A 16861-nucleotide genomic window follows, 5' to 3' on the forward strand; every position below is an offset into this window, starting at 1 on the left:
CACGTCCACCCTGGGGGCCGCCAGCTGCTCAGGCCACCCAGCGCCCTCAGGCCGGTGGGGATGAACCCGCTTGGGGTGCTGAGGGCCAGAGGCCGGGTGGATACTGCCCTCTGGCTAGCTGGGGAGAGGGAGCCAGGGATGGGGGCCCGGCTGCAGCCCGGGCTCATGGGCTCAGCAGGCATCTTCCCTTGGGGAGTCGGCCCCCTGTGGGGCCACTTCGCAGGCCCTGGGTGCCAAGGAAGGGCACGAGGAGGCAGCAGTCAGGGAGGCCAGGCCGGGCCCTCACAGCAGTTCTCCGCACTCCTGCCCCCTCCACGTGGGGCCCCTGTGCGGCGGGTGCCCCAACCCAGCTCGGGGACCAGGTGGCCGTTCTGGCCCAAAGCTCCTGGCCCCTCCCCTCTGCCCACTCACCTGGGCAGGCCCAGACATGCGCGGGTCCTCCCGTGCCAGCCCCTCCCTCTAGGCGCAAGGACGACAGCCGCCCCCAGAGCCAGCAGGGGGCACAGGGTTCGGCCCCATCCCAGGGCGCTTTGTGCAAAGAAATCGGTTTTCGGGAGGGCAAGGAAGTGGCGCGTGTGACTGAGACAAAGCGAAGCTGCGTGGGCATGCGGGGGGCGGGGGCCGGCGCCTGGCAGAGTGGGGAGCGTTCACAGATGCGGCCGGCCCGGGCCGAGACAGGTGCAGCCCCCCCATCTGGAGGCCCAGGCTCTGGCTGGCCACCGTGATGTGGGGAGGCCCTCGCCCGGCCAGGACGTCACTATAGTCACCCAGAGACAGCACGAGCCTGGGAGAACACCCCGTGGGCGCCCTCGGCCCACGCCAGATGTGCGGAGCGGGCGGGGACCAGGCTACAGGGCCCCGAGACGGCCACCGTGAGTGCTGCAGGGACAGAGGTCACCTCAGGGGGCAGCAGCAGGGCGAGGCCAGGGCAGGGCCCGCTCCCCCTGTATGTGTCTGGGGTGAAGCCAGGGCCAGGACCGGGAGTGCAGGAATGGAAGTGGCCACAGGCCGAGGACCAGGCGCCGGAGCAGTCGGGGGCGCCGGGAGAGCGGGCCTGGGCCCGGGCAGTGGCACCGCAAGAGACACAGGTGGGCTCGCCGGGAGTCAGGCTTCGAATAGACCAGGACTGGGTGAGCCTGCCCACCCCCGAGATAAAGTGCGGCCCAGCACCATGCCCGACCCTGGGGTGAGAAGCAGGTGGGCCCGAACATGGGGTGGCGCTGCCTCTGGCTGGGCGCAGGGCACACACTGGTCAGCTGGCCTGGGAGGCCCCACGAAGACCCTGAAGCCACCAGGCCCCTCCGAGCCACCCTGGCCCCACACCACGCACGGGCTCCCGAGCCCGGACCCGGGCCGCGACCCCAGAGGCCTGGGAATCCGCGTCTCCTGGCTCACGGGCGCCTCTGTTACAGGGCACGGCCTGCCTCGCTCGTCATCTCCCCACACAGGGGCCGAGGTGCCAGGCTGCGGCCTCCCGGCTACGCGGGGCATGCAGACGTGGGATGAGGCCACGGGTGAGGGCCTGTCACACGGGCGACTCAGGCCCAGCCCCACCCCAGTGTGCCCTCCCAGGATGTGGAGGGAGCCGATACCTGTCGGTCCGGGGGCACTGCTGACCGGGCATGGCCAGGCTGGCTGGGATGCCGGGTCCCCGGGGCAGCACTCCAGGAACTCGTGCTGGAGCCAAGTGGCCAGCCGCCTGTGGACACCACCGAGTGCCCGGCGAGGGCATGGCCACGAGACTGGACGAGAGGTGCCCGGCCCAGGGCTGTAGGGGGAGCAGGCAGAGGTGGGTGTGGCAGCGCAGAGTGAGGGGAAGGGGTCTGGAGATGAGAGGTCCCAGGAGAGGATCCTTTATGGACTAAAAGTTTTAAATTTGCTTTGCTGGGCCTCCCCGGCAGCGCAAGGGGTTAAGACGCAACCTATGGAGCTGTCCGCAGCCTCTGCAGCACGAGTTCAGTTCCCAGCCAGGGAGCAACTCACGTGGCGCGCAGACCTCTCCTGCCGCCCGCTGCTCCCCTCAGCAGTGGATTTCAGTCCGTCTGCCTGTTCTGCTCCCCGCTCTGGCTCTGGCGAGTCTCCCACCCCCCCACCTCTGGCCTGCAGCCCAGGTCTCGCGTGCATAAATAAACCAATCTTTGAAAACTAATACATGAATTTACTCTTCAGTGCCGGAGTCCCTCAAAATACTCTCACGTAGAAAGTTGATGTGAAACGGAGCTGAAGTTTCCTAAGTCGCGGAGACCTGGGGTTTCTCGGGGCACGGCCCTGTTGCCTGGCAGTCCAGCCCGCCACACACGCCTGCCCATGGGCATGCGCACGCCCAGCGCCCCTGCAGAGCCGGCCTCGAGCAGGTGGCTGCTGGCCACGTGCACAGGAGCGGGGCTCTCAGCCCGGCCGTGGAAGGCCCCGTCTCTGGGCGCGGCGCAGACCCAGTGGCACCCTCGCCCGCTCAGCCACCAGGGGCACTGTCCTGGGCACGACCCCGAGCTCAGCAGGTGGATACGGGCCCTGTTCCCCAAATGGGCCCTTGGCTCCTGCCTGGCCACCGGCACCAGGGAGCCCAACCCCTGCCCTGAGCCAGGACTTACCCGACATGAGGGCACTGCTGGCTCCAGCTTGGGGGGTGGTGGCTGGGCCTTCCTGCGCGCCCGGCCCGAGTCCTGCCACAGGTCTCCATGCAGCGCCCAGCACAGCCCACACAGGCTGGGGGGCTCCGAGGAAGGAGGATGGGGGCCACCCCTGAAGAGGCGGCTTTCTGGGGAGCAAACCCTCACTCCGGGGGCAGCGGACAGTACAGGGACACACCTGCTCCGTCCCAGGGGAGGGCGACGGGCAGAGCGGTGTGGGCGGAGGACGGGCTCCCGGGGCTGCCGGGGCCAGGTTCTGGTGTCCACGTAGCCTGAGCCTCGCCCAGGTCTGCTGTGTGAGCAGGCGACAGGCGGCTCTACCCACCGCCGCAGCCACAGCCCCCCTGGCACCTGCCCCTGCCCGAGCGGCGTCCCTCGCCGGCCAGTCCAGCCCCTGCGGGCTCCCGGGGTTCTGTGACGCCCTCCCGCCTTCCGGATCCCTACAGCCTGCGCCCACAGGAAACATGGTGGGGTATGCCCTCACCCGACACCCAGTGTCCCCTCAGCACCTGCGTGCCCACCCAGGAGCCTCAGGCCCGTGGGCCCGGAGGCAAGGACGCGCCGCGCTGTTGCGGGTCTTTATTGGCTGTGTCTGGGCACCTGCGGCCCAGGCGCTTTGCAGGGGGTGGGAGGGTGCTGGGGCTCTGCCTGCCCCCCAAGCCACCCGCCTCTGTCCAGGCACAGGGCTCTAGGCTGGGCCCGCGGGGGCGCCCTGGGCATCTGGGTAGAATTGCCGGAGCAGGTCCTTCTTGTTGATCTTCCCCATCGGGTTCCGCGGGATCTCCTCCACCAGCAGCAGCTCCGCGGGCACGGCGTACGGCGCCAGCACCCCTCTGCAGAGACAGGCGGCCTGAGCACAGCCACCCGGGCCTCTGGCCCCCTCGCGGGGCGGCTCCAGGCCACGGGCTGGGGTCGGTACCCGACCAACCCGTCCCAGAGCGCACTCGGCCCGCTGCCAGGCACACCCAGGCCGGGGCTGGCCAGGACCTGGTGCCCTGCCCGGCTGCCGGCAGCTCAGGCTCCGCGAGGGGCCAGGCCAGGCTCTGCCGGGACGAGTCCAGGACTGGCCTGTCGGCCCTGCCGGGCAGTATGCGCCCTAAGGCGAAGGCCACGCTGGGGGCCGCCCGGGCAGCAGGCCAAGCTGCTTGGCAGAAACACCGCATGGAAGGCCGGTCTGGCCCCTGGACGGCGAGTCTGGGGAGGCAGGGGGCTCGGCGGGCAGGACTGTTCTGCTCTGGGGCCGGCAGCCGCCACTGTGGGGTGGAAGCCAGGGGCTCCCCACTCCGCTGGTGTGTCCACCCCACGCGGCCATTTCGATGTGCAGAGCGTGGGGAGGGAGTGTGGTGGCCGTGAGAGACGCAGGCCGGAAGGCTGGCCCTGGGAGCAGCGGGCGGGGCCCCCACGCAGGGAGCGAGAGCCAGGGCCGGGGTCTCCGCGTGAGAGTCAGGTGGCAAATAGAGGGGAGCCCTTCAGAAAGGACCCTGGGTGTTAGCCCCCCTCCCCGGTGCTCTTGGGGAAGCTGAGGTGGACACAAGGCCCCTGCCCCTCTGGAGACCCCCCGGGGCGTGTCCAGGGTCTGGTCGCCCACAGTCGTCTGCCCCGGCCTGAGCAGGGGAGGGACCAGAGCTGGGAATGGAGACGCGCCTGTGCCCGGGACAGCTCAGCACGGGCGCAGGCTCCGCCTCGGCTGTGAGACCCGAGTAACCGGTCACCCAGGGGCTGGGCCACAGGGACCCCAGCAGGTGCGGCCATGGGGGTGGGGCCGCTGGAGAGGCCTTGCTGCGCCCCCAGAAACATCCCCAGTGCCGGGCAGCGGGGCGGGCAGGCTGGGGAGAGCAGCGAGGGGGAGCGAAGCACAGCAGCCCCTGGAGCTTCCTTCTGGGCTGAGGACACTGTACGTGGCGGGGCCAGAGCCAGGGCCCCGCCCCACCGGGCCGACTGGGAAGAACGCTTTGGTGCCCAGCTGCCCACGGCCTGAGGAGCAGGGACGCCGCACTGGGTGAGAGTGGGGTACGGGGGAGCCAAGGGAGCTGGGTGCGGCCCAGTGCCGCCCGGCACGAGCGGGGCCTGCTCAGCGCGGAGAGTGGGCAGCGGCGGCTGGGAGCATGGCCCTCCAGGCTCCTCATCCCCACATCCACCTGCGTCTCAGGGTGTCCGGAAGCACCACGCCCCCCAGCCCCAGCCCCAAGATCCCACCACCCCCAGATCACAGTCCACTGGCCGCCCCCACTCCCGCCACAGGCCCGCCCTCACCGTGCCCACTCCTTGAGCTCCCTGAGGGACAGTGTGTGTCCTTCCCGAAGGGTCAGCACGGCGGTGACTCGCTGCCCCCACGTCATGTCTGGAACTCCGATCACGGCCACATCTGCAAACAGGGGAATGGTCGGGGTCTTGCACACCTGGGATGATCGTTCAGGCTGCGGGGCACCTGGGAGGGGCAGGGCGGCCAGGGCCCGAGCCCAGAAGACCCTCCTCCTGCCTGCGCCCATGGACGGCCTGAGACGGCTGCCTGGGCCCTTGCAGCTATGACCTGGCTCACCCCCTGCTGGGACCCCCGGGCCTCCTGTCCTCCCCCAGCCCCCAGGCCAGGCAGAGCCCCTGGGCCAGGAGGCGCCTCGGGCCTGGAAGGAGACCCGGCCCCCACATGCGCAGCCCCCCGCCCAGCCGGCCTGGACAGGGCGCCCACCTGTGATGCTGGGATGTGCCAGCAGCAGCCGCTCCACCTCCAGGGCGCTGACCTTGTAGCCGCCGCTCTTGATGATGTCCACGGAGGTGCGGCCCCGGATCCAGTAGGCGCCGTCCCTGAACACGGCCGTGTCACCTGCGGGCGGGCTGGGTCATGGCGGCCGCGGGGTGGAGGCCCCCCCACCTGAGTGCCCTCCCCACACGTGGCCTCCGGCCCTTGGGAGGAGGCGGCCAACAGACATCCAGGGTTCTGACCTCAGCCACAGCCTCTTGGGCCGTCCCCCGGGGACAGCGGGCAGCCGTGGTGACCACGGGGCTGGGGCGTCACGGCTGAGCAGCTGGGGGTGGACACAGGGACTCGCTCCCTTGGCCCCGGAATGCAGGTGCGCACACGGGTGCAGGCGGGCGGGCTGGGGTGAGGCACACGCGTGTGGAGCACGCTCTCCCTGTGCCGCGTACCCCGGGGCGGTGACTCGCGCTGAGGGGTGCGGACGCCTGGGTGGCTCTGAGCGGCGGGTCTGCTGCCCGACCAAGGCGGCGCTGGCTGGAAGGGTCTGCGCCACCCACCACCCGCGCGCTCGAGCAGACGCGCACACCCACCGCCTCTCCCGGGAGGCCTGAGGCCTGGCGCCCGCCTGCCCCTGGGCCCCCACGGTCTGGCCTCCGTCCTGCCGGCGGGTCCCCGCTCCGAGGCGGAGTGTCGCGCGCGGCTGCCCCCGCAGCACTCGGCGCGGACGCAGCGAGAGCCCCTGCCTGCTCGGGCTCGCGGGACAGAGCACACACTGCTCAGGGCGCCCGCACGTCTGTCCCGGGCCTCATCCCTGGCAGCGGGGCCGAGGGGCACCTGAGGGTTTCTGGCCCTAGAATTGGCGGTCTCTTGTCTGAAGCGTGTGCGTGTGCCCTGCCTGTGTGCTTGTTCACACTCACTCTGCTCCATGAGCGCGTGTGCAGGCCCAGTGCGCGACGCCACATGCCGCGCTCACGTGTGCTCATGCACGTGCCCTGTGCCGTGTGCCCGTGCCTGCGTGAGCCTGTGCCCGCCTAAGCCTGTGACCGCCTGTGCCGCGTGCCTGCGTGTGCCATGTGCCCGCGGCCTGGTGGGGGCGGTGCTGCTCAGGAGGGACCCAACGGGCGAGGGAAGGGCCAGCATCAGGGGGCCTGGGGCGGGGCCGCGACTCGGGTGTCCTCGGGCAGTGGGGGGCCCCAGGGCCCGTGGCTAGAGCCCCTGCACGAGTCCCTGCAGAGCCAGGAGCGGGGACCAAGGGCCCAGGGCTGGTGGCATCACAGGCCCCGACTTCTCCCCTCGTCAGACAAAAGGTGGCGAGGGGCCTGCGCCCGCAGCTTGCCCCGAGCCGGGGGCTGGAGGGGCTGGCCAGGAAAGGGTTAAACCTCATCTCCCCTGATTTCTATTTAGCACCACGCGGTCCCCGCAGGAGCCGGCAGCTGGGAGCTGATTGCGCGGCCTCATCACGCAGCCCGTGTCGCTAATGGCCTGTGACAAAGGCGTGCGGCTCCCGGCTGCCCCCCGAGAGCCAATTAAACACACACACTCCCTTCCTGTTTGCGGTGCATTACAATGAAATTAAACCGAATTTCAAAATCATTTTCTCCTAAAGACATCTCTTTACAATAATTAATGCACGCGACGCGCTTTCAGCTGGCACGGCCCTCAGGAGGGCGCTGAGCCACCTCCACACCGCCCGCCCGCCCACCCGAGCAACCACCACCCCGCACCCCGCGCCCTGCCGCCAGCGATGCCCACGGGCTCTGGGGCCTGCGTGGTCAGAGGGAGAGCCCGTAGCTGTCCAGCTGACTTGAAGGGGAAGGGGAAGGTCAGAGCAAGTCTGGGTGCCCCATCGGGACCGCCCGGCCCCTGGGAGCCTTGCGCAACAGAGCAGGGCAGCTCGAGCGCATGCCCAGGACACCACCTTGGAGGGCAGTGAAGGGATGTGACGAGGCCGCCAGGCAGCCGTGAGCCCTGGGCCAGCTGCACCTGCACAGACAGCAGAGGCCACAGGGAAGGCCATCGGCCCAGCCCTGCTCCCAGCTCTGACCAGTCCTGGACACGCACCTCCCAGGTGCCATGGGCACAGACAGGCGTGGAGGCCGGGACAGGGTCCTCTACCCACATAGGTGAGCGTCCACGAGGGCTGTGGGCACACACGGTGGACGTGGGCCTGAGCCGGACCAGCAAGCATGGCCCGAGGTGCCACCTGCCCCCAAAGCCCCCCAGGCCTCACAGACGTCCAGCAGCTGGGTCCCCAGAACACCGAGATGCCTGGGGCTCCACACAGTGCCCAGTCCATCACCAGTGACCCCAGTAGACAGAGGACACGGCCTGAGCACTGGACACCGGCCTCTCCTCTCACTGTTGCTGTCAGGAGGCTCCGCCCCATAGCGGGGACCAGGCCTGCGCGGGAGGCCGGGAGGCTTTCCGTTTTGAACAAAACTACCTTAAGGCATCACAAACATTGTGTCCCACGCGGCAGCTCTGAAGGCACAGGCATGCCCTGGAGTGGGGGTGCACAGCTGCGAACAGCACCCCGCTTGGGGAGAGAGCGCCCAGCCTGCCGGCTGGAAGACCCCAGGGGCCCTGGTGGGCAGACACCGGGGTGGCCACACCCCACCCGGCCCTCCTACCTGTCTTGAACCAGCCGTCCGGGGTGAAGGCGCCCTTGGTGGCCTCCGGCTTGTCCCAGTACTCCCGAAACACAGAGGGTCCCCTGACCAAGAGCTCCCCTTCCTTCTCCTTGAGCCCCGGGGTCACCTGCAGCATGGGGGCAGCAGTGAGCCGGGCACACACGGGCTTGTCCTCCCTGGCCTGCCCTGGCTGCCAGCCTCTGGGAAGCGGGCACTGTGGGGGCAACTGAACCCACAGCGGCCGGCCAGCCCTTGGGGGGCAGCGTCCACGCCTCTCGGCCGCGCTCCTAACAGGGGGGCCCCGGCTGGGCCACGGGCGAGACGGCAGCCCGGAGCCAACAGAACACGTTTCCTTCCCAACATCCTGCCCTCCAGCCCCACACTCCAGGCCGCACCCGCCCAGCACCACAGCCCAGCCCAGTGTCCTGGCACTGACAGCTCTCAGGAGCCACTGCTCTCAGGCCTCACGCGTGCCTCCCGGCCGGCACCTGTCCCTGCCCTGGCACCCAGCAGGGCATCCGTCGGGCGACAGTGGTTACCAGAGTCGGGGCCCAGGGAGAGCAGGTGGGTAGCTGGGGTGGTACCGGGCAGGTGGGCAGGTGGCTAGTAAGCATAGGCCTGCACGTCCGTGTTTCAGAAGCAGAGGCCGAGAGCCAGTGAGAGGGGGCTCTCTGGCCACCACTCGGTGTGGTCAGTAGCAGGTGGACACAGGGGAGGCATTTTCCTGGGCAAACAGGACACCTACTTCTTGATGTCTTCTAAGAAATTTCATGAAGTTACACTGAGAAGCACCCGAGTCTTAGTTGCTGGAGCTGCCACGTCCCACCCTCAACTCAGAGGAAGACAGAACGGCCAGCTGGGGCGAGCATGGGGGCTGGAGGCCCCTCCTCTGAGCCACATGGGGCCATAAGCCTGGGAGTCGGCCAAGAGAAAGCAACTGCCTGTGAAATCCAGCGCCACCTCCTGGGTCCCTGGGGCTCTGGGCCCTGCTCCCGCCCCAGCAGGCCTGCAGCTGACACGAGACGGTGCAGCCCTCCTGCCCCGGCCGTGGCTGTGGAGTCGCCAGTCCAAGCCCGTCCACCAGCAGCGCCTGTGTCCGCCGTACGGGGTGGGCAAGGCCTGACCCAAGAGCGCGCACCCCTGAGGCCGGGGGCGGTGCCGGGCATGGAGAACCCTTGCCAAGCCGTCGCCAGCCCGCTGGGCGGCCGGCCGGGACAGCGGTGCACCTGGGTCCCCTGCTCGTTGCCTTCTGCGTGGAGGACATAGGGGCCGCCGTCCTTCTGCGGGTGCTCCGAGACGATGCGCACCTCGACGCCAGGCAGCGGGGTCCCCACGGATCCTGCAAGGAGGGGCGGCGGGAAGGAGACCTGGGGCCCTGCCGGGAGGATGGCCCCGGGCCGGGCCCCCGCGTGCAGGTGTGGGGGGCATACCTGGCAGGCGGGCGGCGGGGCTCAGCGGGTTGGACAGGGCCATGCCGATCTCCGTCATGCCGTACCGCTCCAGCAGGGTGTGGCCCGTGAGGGCCCGCCACCGCTCCAGCACCGGCAGGGGCAGGGCGGCCGAGCCCGACACCATCAGCCTGCGGGCGAGAGGGGCGGCCTGAGCGTCGCCGGGACGGGCCGCTGGACGGGGCGGCAGGGACAGCGCCCCGCTGGCCACACCGCCGCTCGGGACGCCTGTCACACCCGCAGTCAGGGCGGACCTCAAACTTTGTTCCTCGAAAAGAACAAGTCGGCGCGCTTGATGGCAGCGGCCGCTCAAGGAAAAGGAGGCAACGGGGGTTCGCGGCCTTCCTTGAGGGCCCCCGCCCGCTGCTGGGCTGTGTCTCAGCCGCGCCAGCAGGGCTCCCGCCAGGCCAGCGGGCAGAGCAGCCGGGGCCTGCGGAAAAGCAGGGGAAGGCCCCGGGAGGCCCTGGCCCGGGAACACCCACGGGGCGTCCCTGCCGGGAAGGGTGCGTGCCCCAGGAGGGGGAGGGCGGGGCGTCCTGCAGAGGCGGCGTCTGGGAACCCCCTCCCCGTGGAGCATGGGGACGAGGCCCCCTCGGCGTCCTCTCCTGCCCCCAGACAGACGGACGCACGCACGCAGGCGCGGGGGCACACGGAGCGCCCCGGGGTGCGGGTGAGCCGCGCGCGGAAGAGGCCAGCCTCCTGAGAGCCGGCCGCGCTGGGCTCCACGCGGGAAGCCGGGCCGCCCTCACCTGATGTTCTCCTCGCAGACGGCGCGGACAAAGTCCCGCACGTGCGGCTGGGCGAAGTGCCCGTCGTGGTAGTCCATCAGCTTGGAGTAGATGGTGGGCACCGCCATGAACACGTTCACCCGCGGGGCTTCCGCGCTCAGGAGCTTTTCCCAAACCTGAGCGAGAAAAAGGGAGGCCCTCAAGAGAGACAGGTGGAGGGAGTGACCTGGCCAGGGGGACTCTGGCAGAAGTCGCCCGCTCACCCCTCCAAGGTCAGCCCCACCGTGCAGCGGGACTCCAGCCCACGGAGGACAGGTGCACACTGCCGCCAGCAGCTCAGGCCTGCACGAGCCCACCTGGCCTCAGGGGCCGCCAGCCCAGGCAGAGCCGGGGGCTCACATGGGGGCCTCCCCCTGCCCCCACCAGCCGGCCCCACAGACTCACCTTCTGGGCGCTGAACTCAGGCAGCATCACGCAGGTGGCGCCCACCCAGAGCGGGCACAGCAGCTTGTTGACCACGCCGTGGACGTGGTGCAGCGGGAGCACGTGCAGGATGACGTCATCCTTGGTCCAGGCCCATCTGTGCACCAGCCCGGTCACCTGCAGACAAGCTCTGCTCAGCCCAGGCGACCGCAGCTCTCGGGGGGCACCTGGGCCTCCACGCGAGAAGGGCTGCGGCTCCGTGGCCCGGGAACGCCAGTTCCGAGGCCGAGCTCGCTTCTGGCTCCTGCCGCGCAGTGCAGCGGGCACGTCAGCGCTTCTGGACGCGAGAGCGAGTCAGCCCGGGGGCCGGGGAGTCCGCAGCCGGGGTTTGGGGGCTAAAGTTCAGTCCCATGCCTGGCAGATGGGACAGGAGCTTAAGCTGAGGAGGAGAGCTGACGCGGAGGCCTTGGGCAGACGGGGGGCCCGAGATGATGACTGAGACGGGACCTCACCGCCCCCTGCACCCAGCGAAGCCTGGGGTAAGTTCTCAAACTGCTGGGCCAACCAGGACTTGGCAGGCAGCACCCCACAACCATGTCCTAATCTCAAGGGTGCCCCCAACTCAAAAAACAGGCATCCTCGCCTGTCCTCAGCAGACACCCTCGACTCGCCCTGTGTCCACCGCAGGCACACAGGATCTGCCCTTCCTACTGCCCCCTCGCCCCCCGGCGCCCCTCGCGGCATGGCCGAGGCTGAGGACAAGCAGGGCACGTGGCCGTGGCCAGAGCATCCCGTGGGTCCCAAGAAGGACCTGCAGTTGGTGTCCTTGCAAACCCCCAGCACCGTGCGTCTCGTCCACCTCGTCCCACGGGAGCCCTCAGGGGGCCTAAAGCCCTGCACCCCCCAGGCTGCTCCAGGCCAGCCCCCCTCGCCAGCCTGGCGTCCTCAGAGGTCCCTCAGGGGGACTCGGGGGGCTGGCAGGCGGTGACGGCCCTGGGAAAGTGAGCGGCCAACGGGAAGGCACTTGGCCTGCACCGCGGGGACCCCAACAGCCGCACACTCACCACAGCCCTGATGTTGTGATGGGTACTCAGGACACCTTTGGGCCTGCCCGTGGTCCCGCTGGTGTAGATGATCATGGCGCCCCGGTCCCGCCAGTCCCGCTCGGGCATGGCCCCCTCGCTAGGCTCCTCGGCCCCGTCGCAGACCTCGGGCGTGAGTGGCAGGAGCGGGACACCCAGCCTCCCGGCCACGGGGCGCAGCAGCTCCACGTGCTCCAGGCCGGCGAGCACCACGGAGCTGCGCGAGTCCTGGAGGAAGTACTCCAGTTGGGCTGGCGGGTGCCCGCGGGGCAGGGGCACGGCCACGCCCCCGCTCATCCACACGGCCCACTGGGCCAGCACGTAGGAGGCATCGTTGGAGCACAGGAAGGCGACCCTCTCCTCGCCCAGGTCCCCACCCGCGCAGGCACGCAGCCCGCACAGTTCCCGGGCCAGGCGGCAGCTACGCCGGTACAGCTCTCGGTAGGTGTGGCGGCCATGGCGGTCCACCAGCGCCGTCCTGTCTCCGAAGGCCAGGGCACGGGTGAACACCGGGGCGCTCCTGTCGGGCTGGGACGCCGGGGCCAAGTGCAGGGAGGCGCTCCGGCTGTGCCCCGCCTGGGGAGCCGGCCGGCGGGGGGCCAGGGCCCGGACCAGGCGCCGGAAGGACATCGCCACGTGGGGCCACGCCACGCTGACCAACATGGTGACTGGGAACGAAGCTGAAAGAGAGGGCGCTGGGGTGAAAGCGGCCTGGGCGAAGCAAGATGCAAAGCGGTCACCTGCCGAGCCCTCGCCCTGCCCCCGAGTCAGAAGGCACCCCAGCAAGGAGAGCGCCGGCCCCGGGACGCCGCCTTGCCACGCAAACGTCTACCGCTCAGGCGCTTGCTTAACCTCGTTAGTTTAAGGACCCCAGGCCCTCGAAAACCCTGAAACAATGAACCGAACCAGGCAAAACCGAAGAAGCTCCTGGAGCGCGAAGCACCTGTGGTTGTTTGGGAACGACAGTGTTCCGGGGTCTGAGCCGGGACTCAGGGGAACGCGCCGCGGGCAGCCTGGACGCCAGGCGCCAGCAGGCTCAGGCGGGCCCCGCCCTGGGCGGCCCGCAGGACAGCGGGCGCTGGGAGGCCGCGGAGGCCTGGAAGCAGGCTCCTGGGTGAGGAGCAGACTGTTTGCAACCCGAAAGCTGGCTCCGCGGCGCCCTGGTTGCAGGGACTGGACCACCACCGCGCCAGCAGCGGCAGCAGGAAGCCGGGCCCGCGGCCGGGCGGCCAAGCTCCTGCAGGACAGGAGGGCCGGGCAGGGGCCGGGGCGTCTGCCTGCTCTGCCCGCGCCGTGAGCACCGCAGCCGGGGCGGCCGGCGGCGATCCTCAATGTCACGCGCCCGGGGACTGAAGGGTCCCCAACACAGCCCCCCCGCCAGAAGGGGAGCCGCCGGGTGCCGCCCCTCGGCCAGAGAGCGTCCCTGACCCCGAGCGGCAGCTGGCCCACGGGTGGTGCCGCAGTTACACGGCTGGTCCTCCCCTCGCGATCGCACGGCGGCCGCCCTGGCCAATGAGCGCGGCGCCCACTTCCCACCCCATGGGCCCCGGGGAAAACTCAAAGTTGGGGCCCACCCCACGGCGGTCCTGGCGACTGGGAGGGGCGCAGGCCCGGCCCTGGAGGACCGCCGGGCCCCTGGACGGTGCAGTTCAAGCCGCGCAAGGAGCCAGGCCCGCGCCTGCCCGGCGCCCCCACGCCCCTAGGGCGGCTCTCCTGCGCGGGGACCCCGGGGGGCAGCGCGCCACACTGTCCCGCGGTCAGGCGGAACCCGCGGCCCCTCAGAGGCCCCGGCAGCCGCTGGGGTCCCGGCTCCCCCGCGCCGGGCGCTGACCGCGGCCGCCGGACACCCGCGCCGAGGCCCCGCGCCCCTGGGCGCCGGCCGCCCCGTCTCCCCGCCGCGCCCCGCGGCCAGGTCCCCCCGCGACCGCGAGGACCCCGGGGTCCCGCCAGCAGCCCGCGGGTGGGGGCGCCCCAAGTTGCGTCTTGGGGAACAGACTGCTCGCCGCACGCGGGAGCCCCGACCCGCGCGGGAAGGCGCCCGGCAGGGAGCGGGCGGCCGGGGGCGGGGTCCCCGCCGGCAGTGCGGGGGGGGGGGGGGGCGGGGGTCACGGGGCGGGGGTCGCGGGGGCCGCGGGGGCGGGGGTCACGGGGCGAGGGTCGCGGGTCACGGGGCGGGGGCGGCGGGGGTCACGGGGCGCGGGCCGTGGGGGCGGGGGTCACGGGGCGGGGGTCGCGGGGCGGGGGTCGCGGGGGTCGCGGGGCGCGGGCCGCGGGGGCGGGGGGCGCGGGGGCGGGGGTCACGGGGCGGGGGGCGGGGGTCACGGGGCGGGGGGCGCGGGGGTCGCGGGGCGCGGGCCGCGGGGGCGGGGGTCACGGGGGTCACGGCGCGGGGGGCGCGGGGGGCGCGGGGGGCGCGGGCCGCGGGGGCGGGGGGCGCGGGGGCGGGGGTCACGGGGCGGGGGCGGCGGGGGTCGCGGGGCGGGGGGCGCGGGGGGCGTGGGCCGCGGGGGCGGGGCGCTCTACCTCCGCCGGGGTGTCCCGCGCCGCCGCTCGGGCCGGAACCGGAACCGGCGCGCACCGCGTCCGTCCCGGCGGGCTCCCCCGGAGCGGCGGCCCCGGCGCGCGGGTTCCGGCGGTCGGCGGGTCCCCGGGGCGGGCGCGGCCCCCAGGAAGGCCCCGGCGGGCGGGCGGGCCGGGACGCGACCCGGGCGGGGCCGGCCGAGCCTGGGGGTGAGCGCGCGGAGCCCGCGGCCTCGCCCCCTCCGAGGCCGGCGCCGCGCCCCCCGCCCCCCGGCCCCCCCCGGCCCCCCCCCGGCCCCCCGGCTCCCCCGGCCCCCCGTGCCCGGGGTCCGAGGGCGCCGGCCGAGGGGCGCAGCCGGGCCGCGTCAGGCCGGGAAGCGGGGCGGGGCGCCTCAGGGGCCGCGCAGCCTGTGGGGCCGACGTTGCGGGGCCGGGGCCGAGCGCCCCGCACCCCTCTCCCCGCCGCGGGCCCCCGCACCCCTCTCCCCGCCGCGGGCCCCCGCACCCCTCTCCCCGCCGCGGGCCCCCGCACCCCTCTCCCCGCCGCGGGCCCCCGCACCCCTCTCCCCGCCGCGGGCCCCCGCACCCCTCTCCCCGCCGCGGGGCCCCCGCACCCCTCTCCCCGCCGCGGGGCCCCCGCACCCCTCTCCCCGCCGCGGGGCCCCCGCACCCCTCTCCCCGCCGCGGGGCCCCCGCACCCCTCTCCCCGCCGCGGGGCCCCCGCACCCCTCTCCCCGCCGCGGGGCCCCCGCACCCCTCTCCCCGCCGCGGGCCCCCGCACCCCTCTCCCCGCCGCGGGGCCCCCGCACCCCTCTCCCCGCCGCGGGCCCCCGCACCCCTCTCCCCGCCGCGGGGCCGCCGCGAGCCAGGCTCCTCCCGCGGCTCCTCCGCCCGCCCCGCGGCCGCCCCCCGGGGTGTCTGGCGCAGGTCTCGTGGACCCCACGCCTCCTCCCGGCAGCCTCGGGGCGGGGGGCTGCAGCGCGGGCGCGGTTGGTGGGCGCAGGGGCCTGCCCTGGGCTCCGACCTCCCCCCGGACCCCGCGGGGCCCCTCTCTGGTCAGTGCCCGCCCCACCGTGCTCTGCGGGGTGAGGGGCACCTGGGTTTAACCAGAGGGACAGCTGGGTGGTCCTGGCCCTTGTCCCGCGGGCCCTGTGCACAGATGTCCTGTCCGGGCCCTCCCTGCTGCTGCCCAGCTGCTCCCAACAGCTGTGCTCCCAGGGCCTACCTGTCCCCAGGGCCTACCTGGCCGCGGGGCCTACCTGTCCCCCAGCGGGCGGCCCAGGAGAGCTGCGCTCGGAGCGCGCACAGGAGGCGGCCCAGCGCTCCCAGCTCTCAGAGGCATCCCGGCTGCAAGCAGTGTCCAGGCCCACGTGGATTGGGCTTCCAGGAGCTGATGAGGCTCAGGGAGGACGAGGGTTGACAGTGACCAAGTGCTGCCCTGGGGTCTCGCGCAATCATGGAATAGCCTCGGTCTGCGTAAGGACTTGGGGCCCAGACCAAGGGCCCTGCCCTTCCTCTGTCTCTCTCGGTGGAGGGAGGGGATGCCCCAGGAAGGAGCCTGTGGGGCCCAGCACCCCTTTCCTGCACACATCACAGAAGACACAGGGGTCCTCTATCTCATAGATCCTAAGACAAGAAACTGATGGGGTGGGCACCACGGTGCAAGTGGCCGAAGTCAGCAGCCCAGAGCCGTCCAGCCTGGCAGACGTCCACCCAGGCAGCTGGCCCCGGTGGGTTCTGGCAGAAGCAAAGGGACACAGGCCCCTGGACGCCCGCAAGTCACTGCCACCTGCCCTACCCCTGGTGAGGCTGGGGTGGGCACTCCAGGGAGCACGGTGCTGGATGAGGGACAGGTCAGTGCCCCCAGCACGTGGGTAGCCAAGTGATTCTGGCTGGGGGGTGGTGACTGCCCCCTATCACTAGGTGACCGTGCAAAAGACTCTCCTAGCAGTGGGTGCCTGAACAGAGCACAGCAGAGCCACATGAGGCCAGAAAGGCTGGGGTGGCCACATGGGCAGCTGGCTAGGCAGGGTCTGTCCAGATCCTCCTCTGAGGACAGCTGGGCTCCCCAGGGCCTGGACACCCTGGCAGAAGACTGGCTGTATGCCATCCTTGAAGTCCTGTCGGGGGCACCTGGCCCCTTACCCACAAGCTCGGTACAAAGGCCATTTCGCTTCCCAGCCCAAGCCACTGCCCACATTGAGCAGCTGGGCGGGGGCCTCCAGGAGCCGGGGGCTGTCGAGGAGGCTGGCGGTGTGTGGGGCCTCGGGGCCGGCCCTTTGCTCTCAGGGGCTGGGCGGCAGCTGAGCAGACGTTCCCTGCCCCGGGTGAGGACAAGCTGCAGGCCACCCACAACCACGGAAGTGATGATGCAGGGGTCAGGGACAGTCCCGCCTTCCAAACCAAGCCCTGGACCTGGGTCACCTGCCTCGGGCCACTGGGCACAGCAGGTATGTGATCAGCAGAGCAAGGGGCTCGTCTGAACATGTCTGAGTTCACGGAAGTTTCTAGAAGTAGAGACGGAACGACCTGGCCCGAGGCTGCACTTCCTTGCTGGACTCCTGCAGCCCTGGGGGCTTTCTGGCTCCCATCCAGAAGGAAGCGCTTCTGGGACGCAAGGCCTGGTTTGTGGGGCCACAGACGTGCACCCTCTTGGGGCACCTGGTGGGCAGGCACGGGGGGCGGGGTTCCCTGGGCCAGCTGTG

The 16861-nt window shown here is 71.7% G+C and overlaps 1 protein-coding gene across 1 annotated transcript; it reads right to left on the minus strand.

Annotated features, from left to right (window-relative positions):
* Window positions 1–3221: 3221 nt before the first annotated feature.
* Window positions 3222–12299, minus strand: ACSF3 (acyl-CoA synthetase family member 3; the record flags this gene model as incomplete). Its single annotated transcript, XM_084257876.1, has 9 exons — window positions 3222–3463; window positions 4884–4995; window positions 5317–5451; window positions 7956–8082; window positions 9182–9294; window positions 9386–9534; window positions 10153–10307; window positions 10576–10731; window positions 11619–12299. The coding sequence occupies 9 exons, from the start codon at window positions 12297–12299 to the stop codon at window positions 3319–3321; spliced, it is 1773 nt and encodes a 590-aa protein (XP_084114002.1). The 3' UTR covers window positions 3222–3318.
* Window positions 12300–16861: the final 4562 nt, after the last annotated feature.

The sequence above is a fragment of the Talpa europaea genome, assembly GCF_964194135.1.
Source record: "Talpa europaea genome assembly, chromosome: 16".
NCBI classification, from domain to species: Eukaryota; Metazoa; Chordata; class Mammalia; order Eulipotyphla; family Talpidae; genus Talpa; species Talpa europaea.